Consider the following 18041-nt stretch of genomic DNA (forward strand, 5'->3'; position numbering starts at 1 on the left):
ATAAGCAGCAAACATTGTTCCTGCTGTTTTTCATGGGAAAAAGATCTTTCATCATTATCATTTACCAACGTTTGCCCAGTGACCATAGACTGGTGGCATTTTCTCACCCTGGTGCAGCTGAGTCAGCCTGTCGACAGTTGAGAAACCGTTTCCATGGAGCAGCATGCCTCAGCATTGTTCACGGCCACATGCTGAGCTGCAATATTGAGCCCCAATCTAGATGAACGTATTCAAGCTTCTTGATGAAACTGTCAAACACGGTTAATCCTTTGTTTATACAGCAACACAAGCCAACTGCTATGTAACCACTGCACAGTCAAACCCTTCAATGCTGCAAATATCTGTGATATCAGTCCAAGTCGCGCTGAGGGTCAGACTAATCCTGAGTACCTGTTATCATGAGAAGTGAACATGTGCGAACTGATAACAGAGAAAGATGAAACAGGAAAACAACCACAGCAGGTGGTGTATGCAAAATGTCATTTGTTCAGTATGCCCATGTTTTTGTAGAGCCACAGGCAGCAGCAGCTCATTGGCCGTCCTTGCAGCTCAGCTCTCCTCCACTGTCATCTTTGTCCTCCTCCTGGATATTAATGCCTCTGCTGCAAAAGTGTGAGGAGAGGGAGAGAGGAGGAGATCTAACAAGAGGGACAAGTGACGAGCAGCTCGCACCACATCTCACACTTTTTCATCTCAAAGCTACTTGAAGCAGCTGCTGTGGCTGTTGCCGTTTTTAGCGCAGCCACTAAAGGATGTGGGAATAATTTTACATCTCGAGCTAAACTGGCGACAAATTTAATGTAAAAAAAACACAACGTAAAGTTTATTTGAAAAGCCACAGCTTCAGAAGATGATGCTAGATGAAGAAGCACCATCTACTTAAGAATCCTGATCAAAATATTCAGTGACCCCTCATGACCTTCATGAAAGAAGCATTGCCATCCTGGAAAAGACCGGACAGGATGGTAAATGAACTGGTATTTGTACAGCTCTTTTCTACTCTGAGGACTAAAAGCACTTTTTATTACAAGCCACGTTCACCCACTCATACAGCGCTTTCTTCTATGGCTTTGGGTGCTTTCCAGGTATAGATGCATCTGACTTATTAAGTTGTGATCCTGGGTCATGTGACCCAGTGTTTTGAGTATCAATATATTTTGATGTTTATGGTTGATTTTTAAGTTCTTTAGGTTATCTAAGTTCATTTCTATTATGCCAAGGTTGCTGTTACAGTTCATTGTTTATTAGACTCCCCTGTGTTTCAGTCTCACTCGCCCTTCATGTGTTTCATGTCATCTCATTGTTTCCTGTTTTATTTTGAAGAGGTCTTGTGTTTCTATGTTCAGTGTGTGTAGTTTTACTCTTCCCCTGTGACGTGGTGATGTTCATTTGCGTCAGCTGTTTCCCCGTGTGTTTCCACTTCCCCTCATCACCTCCTGTGTGTTTTCATTCATTCCTCGTCCTCGGTCGTCTGCTATGTTCATGTCATGTTTCCAGGTTTTTTCATGCTTTAATCTTAGGTCACTTTAGGTTATTGTTTAGTTTCATCTTTGTCTTTTATTTTGCACTATTTTGCCAGCCTTAATAAACGGCTGAACGGCTAAACAAGTACAAAATAAAACCACAAGATCTCATTTCAACCTTCTTCTCTAACCAATTAGCTGTGAGAACATTAACTGCCAAACACGAGAAGAAAATGAGAGGGAAATCAATGTTTTAGCTTTGGTAAATGAGGATGGTATTTATGGACTACATTTGCAGATACTGTGGTAAAAAATAAATAACGGCTACGTCACCGTGTATTTCTGCTTATTTATAGTAGTAGAAAATAAAAAAAACAGTGGAAAGGAATCTAACGAAATCTCAGGCTCATCAACTTGCCGCACACTTCTGTTTCCCGCTTTCATACTGTGATACTTTATGAGATGGTAAAAATCTCAAGAGCAATCCTATTACAAAGACCAAAATGTTTTTTTAAGTAAAGTAAATTAAATGCTCAATATCTAAAAGGATACTGCTCAATAACACGCAAGGCCACCTCAGAGTGAGCTGATTAATCACTGTTTCCTGCAGATAAAAAGGGAGCTTCCTGGTCTGTGTTTGCTTGATGCATTGATGATTTGAGATATGTAGAACTATCTGAGAATGTCAAGATAGGACTGACAGTAAAGGCTAAAAAACACATTTAACGCAGCATAAGACTAACTTTAATCGCATAACAAACGCACTGTATATACACAATGTTAAGACCCTGACCAGCAGACAGCAGCAGTACGAGGCTTTGTTCAAAGGTAGGAGGATCAGTGGGTAAGCTTCCGCCACTGTGGGCTCCCACAGTTCAGCACGTCCCTCCATTTGTGCTCCAAAGAGTTCAGCTAATCACCACAAATATTGATCTGAAGTAGCGCTTTGCCCCAGCTGCAGCTCTGTCAGCAGCTCTGCAGCACGACACAGAGCGAGCCTGATGAAATCACAGAGGTGCCTGCGAGCAACTGAAATGCTCATTAGAGAAATCAATACTGCTGGATGGATGAAATAAGAGGCTGCCTGTTACACTGTCACCTTTTCATTTTATTTTTTAGTGCAAGGCAAAGATCCTGTCACATTAGAGGAAACCCTAATTAATCCCGCATGAGCAAGCAGTTGGAGACAGCGGGGAGGAAAAATGCCTTTCGAACAGGAAGAGTGCTGCGGCAGAACGCCTGAGCCTGATCTGACTGTAAGACTCAACTCTGACAGAGAACTGTTGTCAAGTCTGAATCCAGTCTTGGACGAGCGTATAATTAAGTTGGATGTGATGTTTAAACATTGCTGACTTTCCAAGTGAGAACCAGAAATACTAGTCAGGTGAACGTATTATTTTATTTGTGTAAAATGGCAGTTACAAGTTCAGAAATGTCACAAAGCTTTAAGACATCAGGGATACAGCTGTGCCAGGTGGCTTTGCCCAACTCTCCCTCTCTCTATGTCGACTAGCCTAATTTTTGTCTCTCATAGAAACAACAAGTAATTTAGTCACCATAGTGAGTATCCTAGTCCTAGACAGGTTATGCTTTTAGGCTACTAGCTTGAATTGTTAGTCCTCTGATGATTTAACTGTACCAGAACCAACATTTACAACACCAAAACCCTGGAAACCCCTGTGCTCAGCTGAGGTTAGTTGGTGGGTTTTTTGAGACTTTAAAAATCAGCTATACTCCAGAGGCTAAAATGTTTGCAAATAAATAAACTTTCTGACCTCATGCGAGTGATTTAAGATCTTTCTTTTTTTTTTTACTTCAAGCGTTCAACTGTAAGCGTGGCACAAACACAGTGAGCACATGCTACACCAGACCGTATGTGTGGTCTGAGGTACGATTTTATGATTCTGATCATCTAACCGCTGCTAGATTCAAAGTCTGCGATCATGCCATGGAGTTATTACGACATTATTGTTTATTTACTTTGAAAGCACCAAATAAAAAAATAAACACTAAATAAACAAAGTTATCTGAAAGCAGGAGCAAAAAGTGCCCTGCTGTCCAAAAGCATTTCTAACAAGTGCTGAGAAAAATGACGCTGTAATCAGCAGAGCGTTAAATGTCCCGGTGCTGCCGCCACCACTGCCGCTGGAGGCTTCGGGGGCGGCAGGCCGGCCAGCAGACAGCCCACCAAGGTCACCCATCATGTGGAGTCCTGAGCAGCTGCTAACTGTCCTGCACGGCAAACAACCAAGACCACACCGGAACTGAGCACGACTGAGCATGTATGTGTTGCTTACTAACCACTGAAAATAAATATTTGCTTTGGAGAGAACAAAGAGAGGCTGTGGATACATAAACATACTCTATATGGGTGCGTGTGGGATTTGTGGCTTCGCTTCCCCAAACAAACACCTTTTTGCTGAGTCCATAAAGCACCAATCATGTGAAGGCATTTTGTTTGGGTGTTTCTGCAGGGTGTGTGACAGCAAAGTGATCCTTTAACCTCCAAAACAAGACAGACACACACACACAGACCTGACTCATTCCTTTTAAAACCCAGTGGATCTGCACGTCTGCTTCTTATTAGGAACGCCTCACAGTAACCTTACAGAGGCAGGAAACCAAAGTGTTTATGTGCTGTAATTTGACTGATGAGGGCTTTATCTGTCACCATCTGCAGATCTTTCATACATGCCAAGGAAAAGGAGAAAACAGCCAGGAACGGGTGTTTTGGTGTGGACAGGAGCCGTTATTCATTTCACCTCTCGTTTACAAAAGACAGTTTATAAATTTTCAGGTCTAAATATTAACAAAAATCAGCATCCTTAAATTTGGTAAACTATTGGTCAAACCATTTAATTACAGTGAAATTAGGGATTGTAAACAAAAGTTACGGCGAGCGCTCGTTTCCAAAAACAGGAAGCGCTGCCTGTGAATCATCAAACATCCCGATCCCACTATCCATCTTCCTTTACACTCAAACTGGAAGATTTTAAGCCACCGGAATTGGACTTCCTAATCAAACATGAGCTGCACTTACATCGTGGCTATTTGCATAGCAGACACACCACTGATGATGAGACATGATCTCGGAAACATCTCACAGTTTATTAAAACGCTAACTTGTCTGCAGATTAATATGAACACTGAGTATGTAAAGGCTGAGCAGACATACATACGTAACAACTACAAACTGCTTAACTGAGATGGAGATTCAGTTCGTGGCGGAGGAGGGCAAGTGCATGTGATATTTTTTTCGCCCACTATTTCGTGAGTCTTTGTTGATGAACTCCAACTCCACCACACGGTCATGGTAGTTATCGTTTTACATGAATGCACCTGTTTCCCTCCTGCGTGGGTTCTAGTTTCAGAGGTCTGGATCTCCAGAGCTAAAGAAGGACTGCCCTGCAAAAGCTGCAGGACAAGACACTGGAGTAGAAGTAACGTCCATGTCCAAGCAGGGGGACAAGAACCTTTTCTGAGAAGCTGCTGAGGGATTTAGGACCACAGCGGCAACACAGTAAGTCAGCACCAGGGCTAGCTGGTTAGCAACAACTGAAATTTCAAATTCAAAGCAGGGAAAGTCATGAGCTGCAGATGGCATTATTCACATAGTTAAAATGTAAAAATTAGAAAAATAAATGCTAAACCTAATCTTCAGACAGCTGTAATATCTGCAGGAGCAGAGAAAGTGTGTGCGTGTGAAATAATCATAATGTTACAATCTAAAGCCTGAACAGACAGATGTCTTGATTTGTTACACTAAAATTGTGACACTTAAACTACAAAACAGTGACAATGTTAGTACTTATTGGCCTGATCTGGAAACACTGTTTGAGAGTAAGCAGCAACATGTATGACTGACAGAAATTAAACTAAGGAATAAACAGTTTTACTCAGTAAGGAAAAAAATCTTAAAATGAAATTAAAACTCAGTTTGTTATGCGAAACATAACAATTCCTGTCATCGTCTGCAGCTTTGTGCTGTGCAGGAACGCCTTATCTTAGAAGATTTCAGGATAATGTAGGTGAACAAAGCTGTTGTGACACCGTCACGGAGAGGATGTCTGTGTGTAGACAGGCTTCATTCATTTGATACTCAAACTCTGCCATCTTGTTTTGGCTGATCTTGTTTGAATTTGCGCTTCTTCTCAAGTGACAGTAAAATCAGATCAGTGTGCACTGCTTTAAGCCTGCTACCAACTAACCAGCACCAACGCAGGGGGCCATGTGCACTTTTCAGTGCAGTTTAAAACACTAAACACTACACAGACATGTAGTTACACGTATTCAAATAGGTCACATGACTTTGATTACATTGGTTATTACATTTTAACAGTATAACTAGTGATCTATAAACCTACTAGATTTCAAAGTAACCTTCACATCACAAGACAAATATTTCCAGCTAACCTTATCTGTGTATCACTATGAATGTATGCCAACCAGTAACTAACCAGACACTGCAGCACACGCGTGCCTTTCTGCTCAGGTAAATCATGTTTTCATTGGGTCTTCTGTGACGCTTTGCCTACGCGTGCTTCTCGTACGTCTCTTGTGTCGACTTCCACGAGACGGCTGATTGCAGCTGCTCTCCAAGAAGGCACTTTGAGTGAGGCGAGGTAGAACGAGTAAACACGCTGAGCTAAGCAACAGTAACCAGGACCAAACACATACAGATGTATATAACATATGAGTAACTCACACACTGATCATTTATATAATCTTAACTCAAACTTGCATACTAAGTTTGACTCTAAACCGGGCTACAAGCTATATGTGGAAGTTCTGAACAGTGTTATGGAAATACTGCAGGTGGGTCAAACAACAAGAAAAATGTACATGTTAAGCAGACTTATATATCTGGCCTAGCATGAATTTTAGATCCCATCATTGCCAGGAAAATGAGTAATTCTTAGGTTTGGGAATCGCACCTGTGAGCAACAAACTACACTGAAACAATCTCACCAGTCTCACAAAGGGACAAGTCACAAGTGACATACAACAGAAGGAAAACCAGCTGACAAAAAGAAAAAAACAAAAGGAAAAAAAGGAGGAACTGATTCTTATTGACCCAAAATAAAGAACACGTTGGGTGTTGAGCAGTAGCGCAGAGCAGTATTCAAACAGCCGCAGAGCTCAATAATCAATAATGTTTATTTTAACCTCAGTCTGACCAGAAGAGAAAGAGAAAAGAGAAAAACGGCTCAAGTTTTTCTGCTAAAACAGAATTTTCTCATCATTTATTAAACATATAGAAGAAGGGGGGAGGTTAAGAAAAGAAACTTTTTCATTTTTGGGTCAGTTATCTGATTATGTTTTCACAGGAGTACATGTGTTATGAAAGGCAAAAAATCAAATAAAAAAATAAATAGCTTCACATTTCAGGCATGCTAAGGTAAAAAGATATAACCTCAAGAAACACCAGGAAATTCTCCATTCACAACAAACAAAGATAAATATTTAAAAGAGTTGATCCTTGACTAAAATGTGCACACACTGGCACTTCGATGAAACATAAACACAGTCCTTGACTGACTCTCTTTTTCTGATATTGGATATCCTGCACGCTGTGAGGGCACGCTTTCTGAAAGAGGTGAGTTGGTGTAAAGCAGACACCTCATTCTGTACTGCTCCTCTGTTTCAGCTGGGATGAAACTCTTCTGCAGCTCTGTTCACATCCTTGACTACCTGTGCAACATGAATGGGCTGCAGCTACGGTCTCAAGCTACCAGCAAGGACAAGGACACTAAAAAAAGTGAGCAGGACTGAGAAGAGAGAGCAATGATCTGCAAAACCACTGCACCTGAAATTGATTCATAACCACTTGGTCTTCCTAACTGCACTGATATCTCTGAAGTTTGAACGGCTGTGCTGCCTTAATTTTTGAGCAGATCAGATTTATTTCAAAGGTTAATTTCACATTGTCCTCAAATTCTCATTCATTCTACTTTAAGGGTTTGGGGGCAGAAGCAAACTACTTGGTAGTAAAGCCACAAACCAAGTGAGTGAGGACACCACAGGTAGGATGGTCAATGAATGGAGAAATTATATTTCTATTACACTACAGTATACAGTATAGTTCATATAATGGGATTTTTTGATCTGTGGAGCCATCGCATCACATGATGAATATAAACAAGCTGAGCGTCAAATCACTGCAAAACAATCTTTAAAATCACTTGTGTTGAGTAGCAAAGTAAACTGAAGCTTAAAGGCCCTCCGATCTCTGCGTGTTTGTTTACTGTAATGCAATTATCCAAATCCAACTTTCAGCCTGCAGGAGTGACATTGATGAGTCGGTGTCACGATGACAGTGTGAAATTGTCCCGCTGACAGCCACTGAAAAGGACGAGGAGCTCACACCGAAAATGCAAACGGTGGTTTCAAAGCAAGTAGCCGTTTCCGTGACCGTGTCTCGGTTGTTTCGGGATTACCGGACAGCAGCCGAGCGGCTAACTAACTAGCTTATGTAGCTCCCCTGCTAACCTGACAGCCCGGCCGGCCCGGCTCAGCCTCCGACAACCTGCCGGACTCGTTTCCAGGGCGAGGTCTCGTTCGGATAATGGTGTCTTTTCGCGCTCTCAGGTGCACCTTACCTTGTCGCTGATATTATCGGCGCTGTCAGGGTCTGCTCCGCCTCCGCCTCGCTTCCTCAGCTCCGTCATATTTCTCTCGTTTCTCCGCCGGGACGTGAATGTGTCACATAAGCCGACTCCGAGGGAAGGGAGAAGGGAGGGAGAGTGGGAGACAATCCGCTCTTCGTGTTCGGGTTTTTTCAGCCGGTCTGATTTCTCGGTGCCGGTCGAGAAGAAGGTCAGCTTCCCTGAAAGTCAGCCAGTGGTCCTGCACAGCCCCACAGACACTACCGACTCCACTGCGTGTGTTTGTTTATGACCGCAGTCCCTGTTCTCCTCCTACTGCCGACAAGCTCACGGAACAAGGACAGACAACTTCCTGTAGAGACTTTCAAAATAAAGGTCTACTTAAAATGTAATTTTCTCGGTTTACTCCTGTTAAGATGTTTGCTCTGGAAATGTAAGCCCTTTAATGGTTTGACGCAGAGTCGTGATGGTCGGCGTCTGCAGATTTCCTAAAAGACGCTCCAGTTTTGCTCAATAAAGGTTTAAAGCATTAAAAAAATATATCCAAACATCCTAATGTTGTAGATTTTCATTTTTTTAAACCTATATATCCATTTTCTTCCATTCATTCAATTAAGAGTTGGGCTGGAGCTCCTGACTGTCACAGGGCTAACACAGAGAGAAATCATTCACACTCACATTTACACCTAAAGCTAGTTTAGATCACCCTGCAAGCTCTCTCTCACTCCTTGGAGTTTGTTTGTGATCCTCAAGCTCGGTTCCTCTACCAGATGCCCAGGGGTTTGATGGTTCTGCACAGTTGTTCCCACTCTTCATTGCAGAGAAGTTCTGTGCCTGGAATCTGCTGAAGCTACTGCAGCTCCCGATGCTGCTGTAAACAGGACCACTTTAGACTTTATCTTCCAGATCTGCTCCTTAAGCCCCTGGTCCTTCTCTTCCTTTCTCGTGCGCCTTCTTCCAGATATTTTTGTATTTTTCTTTGGACTTTCGGTCTTCTGTTATGTCAACATGAGTTAACACGGATCTGCTCAAACTGTTGTTTTTATACTGGATCTATTTCTAGTCAAAGATCCTGATTTTTAAGTTCCGAGCTCACCGTAGAAGCACAGATCAAAAAGATTGTCCAAAACCTTTTTTTTCTTTAATGAAATTAAATATCATATTTACAGTCAACTTGAGCACTCAAAGCGCTCGATGAGTTATATATAATTACCTACAGAGACCTATGGAAACTTTATGACTGTTCAAGAAAAAGACAAGCAGACTCCAAAGCGAACCAAACCTACACCCTGCATTTCATGTTTACCCCTGGAGAAATCCTAGTAGTACAAATATTAGCTGAAGTCAAACCTCGGAGAAGTATAAAAACCCTCATACAAAGCCTGTAGGTGACGCTCATTTAAAATCGAGGTTTTATTTTAAAGTAGAAGCACGGACACTTCCGTTGTGCGTCTGCGTGACTTCACACAGGTCTGCTGCGGTGCTGTACGCTCTCTCTCTCTCTGTCAGTCCATACCGGGCTGACCAGCTCTGCCACATGCTGCGGTAATCCACGACCAGTGAGCACCGGGGTCCTCACTTAGACACACCCCTGTCTGCACTATTTTTGTGGAGACCCCCGCTGGTGTTATTTCCTCTGCTGCGTTCACTAAATACACTCTGCACAACTTTTTTTTTTTTTTTTTTTTTTTAAATATTTAAACACAAATATCTTTTTTTTTAAAGTCATTTTAAAGTGCTGTTGGTTCAACGATTTCAGTAAAATGAAGCTCAGCACCGCAGTCAGTCCTGTTTAGTCTCGTTGTTATCCCGAACAAATCAAGTTAGTTTCACTCCCTCAGTCCCACTCAGGTCACCGTTTTAGCACCAGATCACAACAGCACGTTTACTTTCTATATTTTAACATATAATAAAACTCTAATGCACTCTTTCCCAATCCTCTAATCACAATTACGTATATTAAGAGATGCCATTAATTTATTTTTGCTCTACTGATGATTTATTCATTGAACTCGAAGCTTCATCAGCAACTTAATTTTGCAAATGAATTTCTTTTAAATTATTTACAAGATATGGGCCAGAAGAGGAAAAAAGGCAATAGTGAGTACATTTAAAAGCATATGGCTGTTTAATTACTTCAGATTCTTAACAGGAATAACAATAACCATTAGCAAAGTCAAATAATCTGAACCAATCCTAAATAATCTGATCACATTGAATTTTTTTATTTTTTTTAAATTTCACTTTTACTTTGACCTTATTTATTCCTTCCTTTATTCTAGGTGCTATTCATCAGGTTCAGGAGAGTGCAGTAATATAGCAATACAAGACTCAACTGACAGTCACGTAGACTTAATAAAGCTCTGCATCAAAGCTTCTCAGTGCCAGCTCTGCTGACAAATTTTACCAAATTGCGAAGACTAAAAGTCATCTAGTCGCAAGTCTAGTTCATATGTATTTTTTCTACCAACTTAGTTTCAGTTCTTAGTTTATGAGCAGCACTTGGCAACAGGGGGAAAGAAGAACTCCTTTTTTCCAAAACAGGAAAAGACCTCACCAGGAGGAAATGAAGAAAGCTCAGGCAGGCACTGCTGTTTGCTGTTCCTGGGTAGGAGACTGAGAAGAGAAAAGAGAAGCATGGGGCGACCGTGGACAACAGAGCGGACAAAACACAAATTAAAGGAGAGTAAACAGAACTGAAAAACACGGCAGCACATAAACACAGCACGAGTGAAAGGCTGGGAGTAAAGACAAGCACTCAGTGCATCATGGGAAGTCTTTTCAGCGTCTCCTATAGTTTCTACTGTCCAGGGTGTGGCTCACATTAGCTCTCTAATACATGACCATATTAGGCATATCCTCTCCCTCTGACATCACACAGAACCAAAAGTAGAAAAAGAAAAACCTGACTGACCTGTCTAACCTCTGTAAAAGTAGTGTGTGGCTGCGTAGGGTCATTAAATCTTTTAAATGGAAATAAGCTCAGATGCTGCTATAACTTAGAAACGAAACAAATGCCTTTGGTGGGAAACAGCAATTTTTTATTGAAATAAAATTAAAAAGAATAAGTACCAGATCTATTGCATTATTGTAACATTTTGTTTCTGTAACGGGGGACGGGGAGGTTACTCTACTGTGGTTTTTTTCTCTCGTAGGATGTAGTGAACACAAATATACAAGGAACATTCAGCTATTACAGATTGCACACCAGATACTGTAGTAACGCAGTCTAATACAAGACCACCAAAATAATCCAGATTTCTCCTTTTTTTTCCCTTCTTTCTTTTTTTTGCTTTCGATTAATCCTTAATTATTTTTTTCCCCCCATAGAGAGTACAAAAGTCCACCCAGAGTTGGGGTCATGATCTGCGGCTTTGTACACAAACCTGTCGCTCGGTATGACCGACCCGTCAAACAATGCCTCAAAGAAAAACAAAAAAAGAATAAATCCAGCAAAAAAGAGAGATAATCTAATGCCGAACATGTACAATGCACTGACACAGAAAGTCAGCTGTGTTAATAGACATGCAACAAGTAACAAAACTTGCTGAAATCACAATAATTAAAAAAAAATCTAAACCCAGTTATAATTGCATAAATACTTTGTACAGTTCATTTATCCGCTGTGAAATGCACCTTTCAGTTAAAACGTTAAACTGCATTCAATAAAAAACTCAACTGTTTTTTTCCTGTTTTTTGTACATGTGAAGGTGCAAAAGGAATCCTCGATTGATAGAAGCCGACTCGGCCGTTTCAGCTGGATGGCATGATTGCACGCTAAGTTACAGTACAGAAAGGCAGAATGATATAAAGGAGGACAATAACATGAGTGCATATTATTATTATTACAACATTAAGGAGCGGTGAGGGTGAACATTAAATGCCTGTGAAGACTCGTGGGACGTACAAAGAAAGAAAGAAAGCAGCCCTTGAATGCACAGTTTGCCCACAGAACCACAAACCGAGTGAGGGGAGAGATGTGCAGTCTTTAACGCAGAAAGAGCCAAACATGGATTTGTGTTGACAAAAGATCAAGTTACATTCAACATTATGAAAGCAGATAAAACCTCTGATATCGCCGTCTCAGTGCGGCAGAGTAATGTGTTTTTATAGTGTTTAAACTCCTTTGAGTACTTCACATTTTTATGTTTCCTTGCTCAGGTTGAGTCTCTGTCCCGGCTGGAGTTTGGTTTCTATAAGCTAACATTCGTGCTACAGAGAATCTCCAAAATGCATTTAGTCCAACGACAATCGCCTGAAATTGTAGATTTTTGCTTTTTCAGATGAAATGAAGAATTAAGTAATTTTAAATTTGTTTAATTTCTTTGGATTCTGGTCTCAAGTAATAAGATAACCGTCACCGCTCCCTGAGCCTGGTTCTCCTGAAGGTTTCTTCCGTTAAAAAGGGAGTTTTTCCTTCCCACTTTCGCCAAGTTCTTGCTCACAGGGGGTCATCTGATTGTTGGGGGTTATTTGGTCACTGTTAAAGTGACAGTCACTAATCTGATGGCACAAATGACACCCCATAGATTTGAGTTTGTCCCGTGTTATGTTAGTGCAACAATCCAAGTCATTTTACATTTAAACAGTTAAGCTGCAAATGAATTTAGACGTCTGAAAAACATTAAATTAATCAACTCTACAATCAAGTTAGATCAAGTCAAAAGGTTTATTAACGTCAACAACTGAAGGGCATGAGGTTAATTTTATGCTCTCAGTCTAAAGTGTCACATCAAAATCCATGTCTTCTCTTCCCCTGCAGGAGCAACAAGGATGGAATATGAAGTCATAGCACTGATATAATGGTAGGAAAAGAAAGCTACAGACTCGCTCTCCTGCAGCTTTACCCCACCTGTAAAATATGGTAAAGAAAAGCGAAACAAGAATACTCTGCAAGTCTGTTTGGCCTAGTCTTTACCTTTAATGACAAAACACGCCAAGATTTATTAAAAATCAAACGGCCTACGTGACTATTTACACCTCCTCCAACGTCTACATATACTCTGAAACATCTCTTTAATAAAAAGGTGCTTGGCTGCAGCTCCAGTGAGTGAGGATAACGAGTGTTGAGAGCTGCTGCGATAATGCCACAGGGGAGTAAAAATCCAGCAAATCCTCAATAGAAACCAACACGATAAATAAAAAAACAAAACACAGTTCATGAGGAAGTCCCTTTTCAGTGTGCATTCAAGAAGCTGCTTTAAAGCTGTATGGTCAAAAAAAAGGACACGATGGACGCTAAATGTGCAGTTACGGGACGCATGTGCGTTACTTTTAACCTTTTTACACAAGATGAACCCGATTTTTTCTCTCTCTTAATAACAAATTATAATAATGCAGAAGGAACCACAAAATGAAAGGAGTGATATGGTTCTAACAAGAAAAATCAAAGTCAAACTGAACACGATAAAGTTTGTAGTCTTCAGAAAGCAGCAGTAAGTAAAATAAAAATCTCCAAATGGGAAAACAAAGGACTGAACAGATGACATGTTAAAAATTAAACATCGTAACTGACACGAGAAAACAGTTTGGCAATAAAAAAAGAGGAAACGACAATCAGAGAGTAAACCTCTCTGTCCGCGTGGCGACGGTTTGACACTCTCACAAAATAAATCACAGGTCTGTAAACAACAAAACGATCGGGAAATTATAAAGAAGTGATTTTGCATAACTAGACCCACTAGTACGGTCAACCCAGAGACATTAATTATGGACATTCATCTCCCTCCCTCCCCTCCGTGTTATTCTCGCTGTGACTCGTGACGCAGACTACACACAATCATTTTTTCTGTTTTTTTAAAGCCAGGAGTGGTTAGTCACAACGCTATGTTACAGGCATTTCTTTTACTTCATTGACCTTATTTTTTGTTCTGCGTTTGCTCCTTTTAGAGTTAAAAAGGTCGTGATACCTATTTACACTATCAACAAGTTTTTGTCTTTTATCATCCTGCTGTGAAAGCTGAAGCAGTTTTGCCTGTTTCTTGATCTCTAAGCAAAGATGGCGGATGACTGATTCGTGCGTGCTGCATTAAAGGTGGGGTTTTTTTCCCTCCGCTCCAGGTGGGTGCCGGTGGTAAAAGTGGGGACTGAGTTTCTTTCCATGTTCTTTGCGATCTGTTGTCCTCGTTCATATCCTTTCTCCTTTGCTGAGCTCCGCCGCCGTACTTGAGTCGCTCCCTCCTGCGACACCCTGTCAGTGCGGTACAGTACACGTGGTTACTGAGGGGTAATGGGGAAGGAGTTTTGGGAGATGCAGAGGGAAGTCGGATGGAGGAATGAAATGCTCCCCGGGTTCTCAGGAGGGGCTGGCGGCGGGTGGATGCGGAGCTCAGTTTCTGCAGCCGTCCTCGACGCTTCGCTCATGCTGGAGGTTGTAATAACAGTTCTGACAAACACGCACAGGTGACGAGATCTTCAGCCGTTTGATCTCTGATTGGAAGCGACTGCACCTGTGACACAGGGTGAGATAACATTCTTTTCAAAGTGCAGGAGAGAAATGAAGATGATGAAGGTGAAGAAAAGTAACATTGCTGAGTATTTTAACACATTCACTGAAGTGAGCCACGATTTAAACTGTTAGAAACAAACAAACAACCCCAATAATTATTTTAAACACACAAAATCAGAGAATGAAATATTTTATTTGCATAAGATCTCAGAAACCTCAGAGAGGCCCAGAGACTTGTCAGCAACCCCTTGGCAACCTCCAGCGGGTGATTGCTGGAGATAGTGAAACTTGGAAAAAGTGAGCTGCAAAACAGAAATGAAGACCGTTCACCTGTTGCTGTGCAATGGTAGTGTGCACAGCAAAAAAAAAAAACAAAGGACCCCAAATCGAGCCCTGAGGAACACCAGAGCCAAAAGCTGAAAAATGAAGTGCAATAAAAACAAAAACCAAACCTTGAGGGTTAAAGCATGTAAGCACTGTGGCTGTTACTTCCATTAAAACTTCAAGAACTTTAATTAGAATTTATGTACTGGTAGTGTACTGGTACTGGTACCAGAAGAAATGGTAATGGTTAATTTTGCATCTCTGAAACTTACATTGATTCTGGATATATTTATTTATACCTATAATGGTATTTTGTTCTAACAATTTCTGGTATAACAATGACATAAAAGCATCCTTAGGTGGAAAATGCAGAATAATGATCTTACTTCTGGCAGAAGAGCTGTCCGCAGTTCCTACAATGGTGGCGTCGCTCAGTAAGCGAGAAGCGAACCGTGCAGCCGGAGCAGCTGTCCACCACCTCGTCCTTCACCCAGTGGTCTGCTGCCGAACGGCCAGGCTGGTCGCTGACCGACCAGCTAAACACTCTGCCACGGCCATCACCTACCAGGATTTTACTGTGGTCCCTGAAGAGAGGAACGCCCAAAGCGGGAAGGAAGAAAGAGAAAAACAAAACAATTAAATATCTTGTTTTCAAAAATATTCGCTTGGACTGTATTATATATTTTCAAAAGAAGATGTTCTTCAGATGTGCCGAAGGAATACAAGCGTTTACAAAAAGAAACTCATTTCCTGTTTGTCGGTTTGGTTCGACCCGGCTCTCTTACTTGGAGATGGCGAGAGACGTGATCTCAGCTGGGTGAGCGTTGTCCTTGCGATCAAAAGCCGTGTGCATGGTGAGCTTACTCCGGAAGACCAGCTGGCGCTCCCATCTGTAGCCTGTGAACGCACAAAAACAAACACTTAACAAGCAACATTTTAATATGAGTCATTAGATCAGCAGACTAATCCTATCCATTTGTTGTCTCCCCTTCAATGGCAGAATAATCCCTTAGAACATGGAACACAACATGGTTTTTGCAGCTGCCGGACACCCACCTGCCCTGAGCTGGTTATATGTCCGTGCCTCCATAGTGGAGGGATGCAGCGGCTGAGGCACTGAGCCCTGGCCTGAGTGAGCTGGGTGAGCGGCTTTAGTTTGGCCCTCAGAGTAATTTACAAACACGAATCCGTCCTTCTCGTCGATGCTGAGGGTGTCTGACCAGCGGTGAGAGTCGTCAGAGCCACTGTCCATCGACCAAGATGCTCCTGCTCGGGCCGGGGGACCTTATGGGTGTTAATCAATGGAAAATTAGCAGGAACAATATCTTATATCAAACAAAGGTTTTTATATGTGAAAACAAACATCAGTGTTGGTAATCTACAAGCGGTCACATTATTGCTCTATTTCTACAACCAGAGAATCTGGATTTGATGTTTCAGCCTCACAGCCGAGTCGCTGCTGATCTCACGCTCTTCTTCTTTTTTTTTTCCACAGTCTTCAGGAAGTGAGCATCAGAGCGCAGCAGCTAATGAGCACATGCTGCTCACTGCAGGGCAGCCGACACAGAGATAAACAAGGGAACATTTTATACTAAAGCCAAAATCAAAGTTGACACTGATGATAAGATTTTAGTTTTAGTTTATTGCTCTTGGCTGACAACAAAACCAGAGATATATTTCAATCTGAATGTCCTCACTGACTGACTTCAGTCTGACTGACAGAGACAATGGAAGGCAAAACGCTGCTACGCCTTTAACGATAGTGCAAGCTGTTCACTCCAGTAGCAAACAAGTGAACATTTGGTGTGCTTTGCTTACAGGTAAGACGTTTTTAGTGTTAGTTCTGGATCTGCAAATAACAATATCTGAATGTGTGCTCATTCAGATTTTAACACAGCTGGCCTGTGCTCAGGGAGGTTTGTTCACCAGCTGGGAGCTGTGCTAAGCCAGCTTTTACTCTTCCTCATCTACAGAGATGTGAAGACCTTTCTCATGTTTTGGGGGCACAGCTGGGTCACTCCATCTAAAAACCAGAATGTTATTAGCACACTAGCTCATCCAGCTGACGCCCATCAAAATTCGCAGGTTATTGTCTGTAAAATGACAAATGTGACCTTGACTTTGAGCACAACGACCCATTAGGTGATCAGTATGTGTTTGCTGAATGACCTTCTGTAAAATGCTGAATGACCTTCTGTAAAATACTGCAGGAAGAGTAGCATTTCTTGTGGACGGACAGACGGCTCAGCATGGCAAAAGCTCATTGGTTCTCTGGCTGAAGTGGCGTATAAGAAAATGATGCAGGAGCTGGGATTAAAAATACACTGTACATTTACAGCTGATTTTTATTACTGCAGAGCTCCTACCCCCACTTCTGGTAAAAAACACCAAACTGTTGAATTTAACTTGAACATAAATCTAAGTACCTCTGGGTCTGTGGACGGTGCTACCCGGCTGGCTGCCTCCACCTGTCGAGGGGTTGCGTGGCGCTCTGGGCTCTTGGCTCAGATTGGGCTCGTCTGCATCCGACTCACTGCTGTCATCATCACCGTTGTGACTCTCACCGCCCTCTGAGAGACCAAGATAAGTTTGTACCTTAGTACAGAGTTTTAGAGTGACGTGCACTGTGTGATCTGTGTTCTGATGACTCGATCTAGCAGCTTCAATGAGCTCATTCTTTTCTATTAGGACTCACCGATCTTCTCGTCAGCACAGCAGTCAGGCACATCTGGCTCTACGGGTTCGGGAGCAGGGGTTTCTGGTACCTGGAGGAACTCCATTCTCCAAAACTATAAGACAGTTTTTAGCAAGATTTAGCACAAGGAATACTTTCAGAAATACTTTTAGATTTTTATAAAGAGTTAACAAAGTGAAAAAAATGACAAATGTTCTGACGTTATAATGCTCGACTGTTACTCATTTTACAGCAGCACAGAAAAACACGTTTTGGTAAAACATTGTAACAAGTGACTAATAAACTTAAAGAGGGATGTGTATCCAGGCGAGCTCACCCTCACAACGCCATCCGAGTGGCCGGTGACGATGACGTTCTGCGTGTCCCACTCGTTCATCTCCGACACGCAGCAGCAGAGGATCTGCTGGCTGCGGCCGGTGAAGGTGTTGGCGCTGGCAATGGGGCTGCCGTTGATGCTCCACACGTGAATGTAGGTGCCCGCGCAGGACACGATGTCCCCCTGTGCA

At 42.0% G+C, this 18041-nt stretch overlaps 2 protein-coding genes across 9 annotated transcripts in view; both read right to left on the bottom strand.

The window, feature by feature from the left end:
- The window catches only part of cds1 (CDP-diacylglycerol synthase (phosphatidate cytidylyltransferase) 1), a 31494-nt gene extending 23078 nt beyond the window's left edge, over nucleotides 1-8416 (bottom strand). For both annotated transcript variants that reach the window (XR_003213147.1, XM_025896853.1), the window contains exon 1: nucleotides 8063-8416. Coding sequence is in view for 1 of the 2 variants with exons in the window: in XM_025896853.1 (XP_025752638.1) it covers nucleotides 8063-8131 (69 nt within the window). In the remaining variant the exon portion in view is untranslated. The remainder of the gene's footprint in view (nucleotides 1-8062) is intronic.
- A 2671-nt stretch (nucleotides 8417-11087) lies between these two features.
- wdfy3 (WD repeat and FYVE domain containing 3) overlaps nucleotides 11088-18041 on the bottom strand; it is a 112021-nt gene continuing 105067 nt past the window's right edge. For all 7 annotated transcript variants that reach the window (XM_025911978.1, XM_025911979.1, XM_019365766.2 and 4 more), the window contains 7 exons: nucleotides 17852-18034; nucleotides 17536-17629; nucleotides 17267-17410; nucleotides 15897-16124; nucleotides 15626-15737; nucleotides 15227-15424; nucleotides 11088-14517 (listed from right to left, as the gene is read on the bottom strand). In XM_025911978.1, the coding sequence (XP_025767763.1) occupies nucleotides 14397-14517; nucleotides 15227-15424; nucleotides 15626-15737; nucleotides 15897-16124; nucleotides 17267-17410; nucleotides 17536-17629; nucleotides 17852-18034 (1080 nt within the window). In that variant the 3' untranslated portion in view covers nucleotides 11088-14396. The remainder of the gene's footprint in view (nucleotides 14518-15226; nucleotides 15425-15625; nucleotides 15738-15896; nucleotides 16125-17266; nucleotides 17411-17535; nucleotides 17630-17851; nucleotides 18035-18041) is intronic.

Source organism: Oreochromis niloticus, linkage group LG12 (genome assembly GCF_001858045.2).
Source record: "Oreochromis niloticus isolate F11D_XX linkage group LG12, O_niloticus_UMD_NMBU, whole genome shotgun sequence".
Classification (NCBI taxonomy): Eukaryota; Metazoa; Chordata; class Actinopteri; order Cichliformes; family Cichlidae; genus Oreochromis; species Oreochromis niloticus.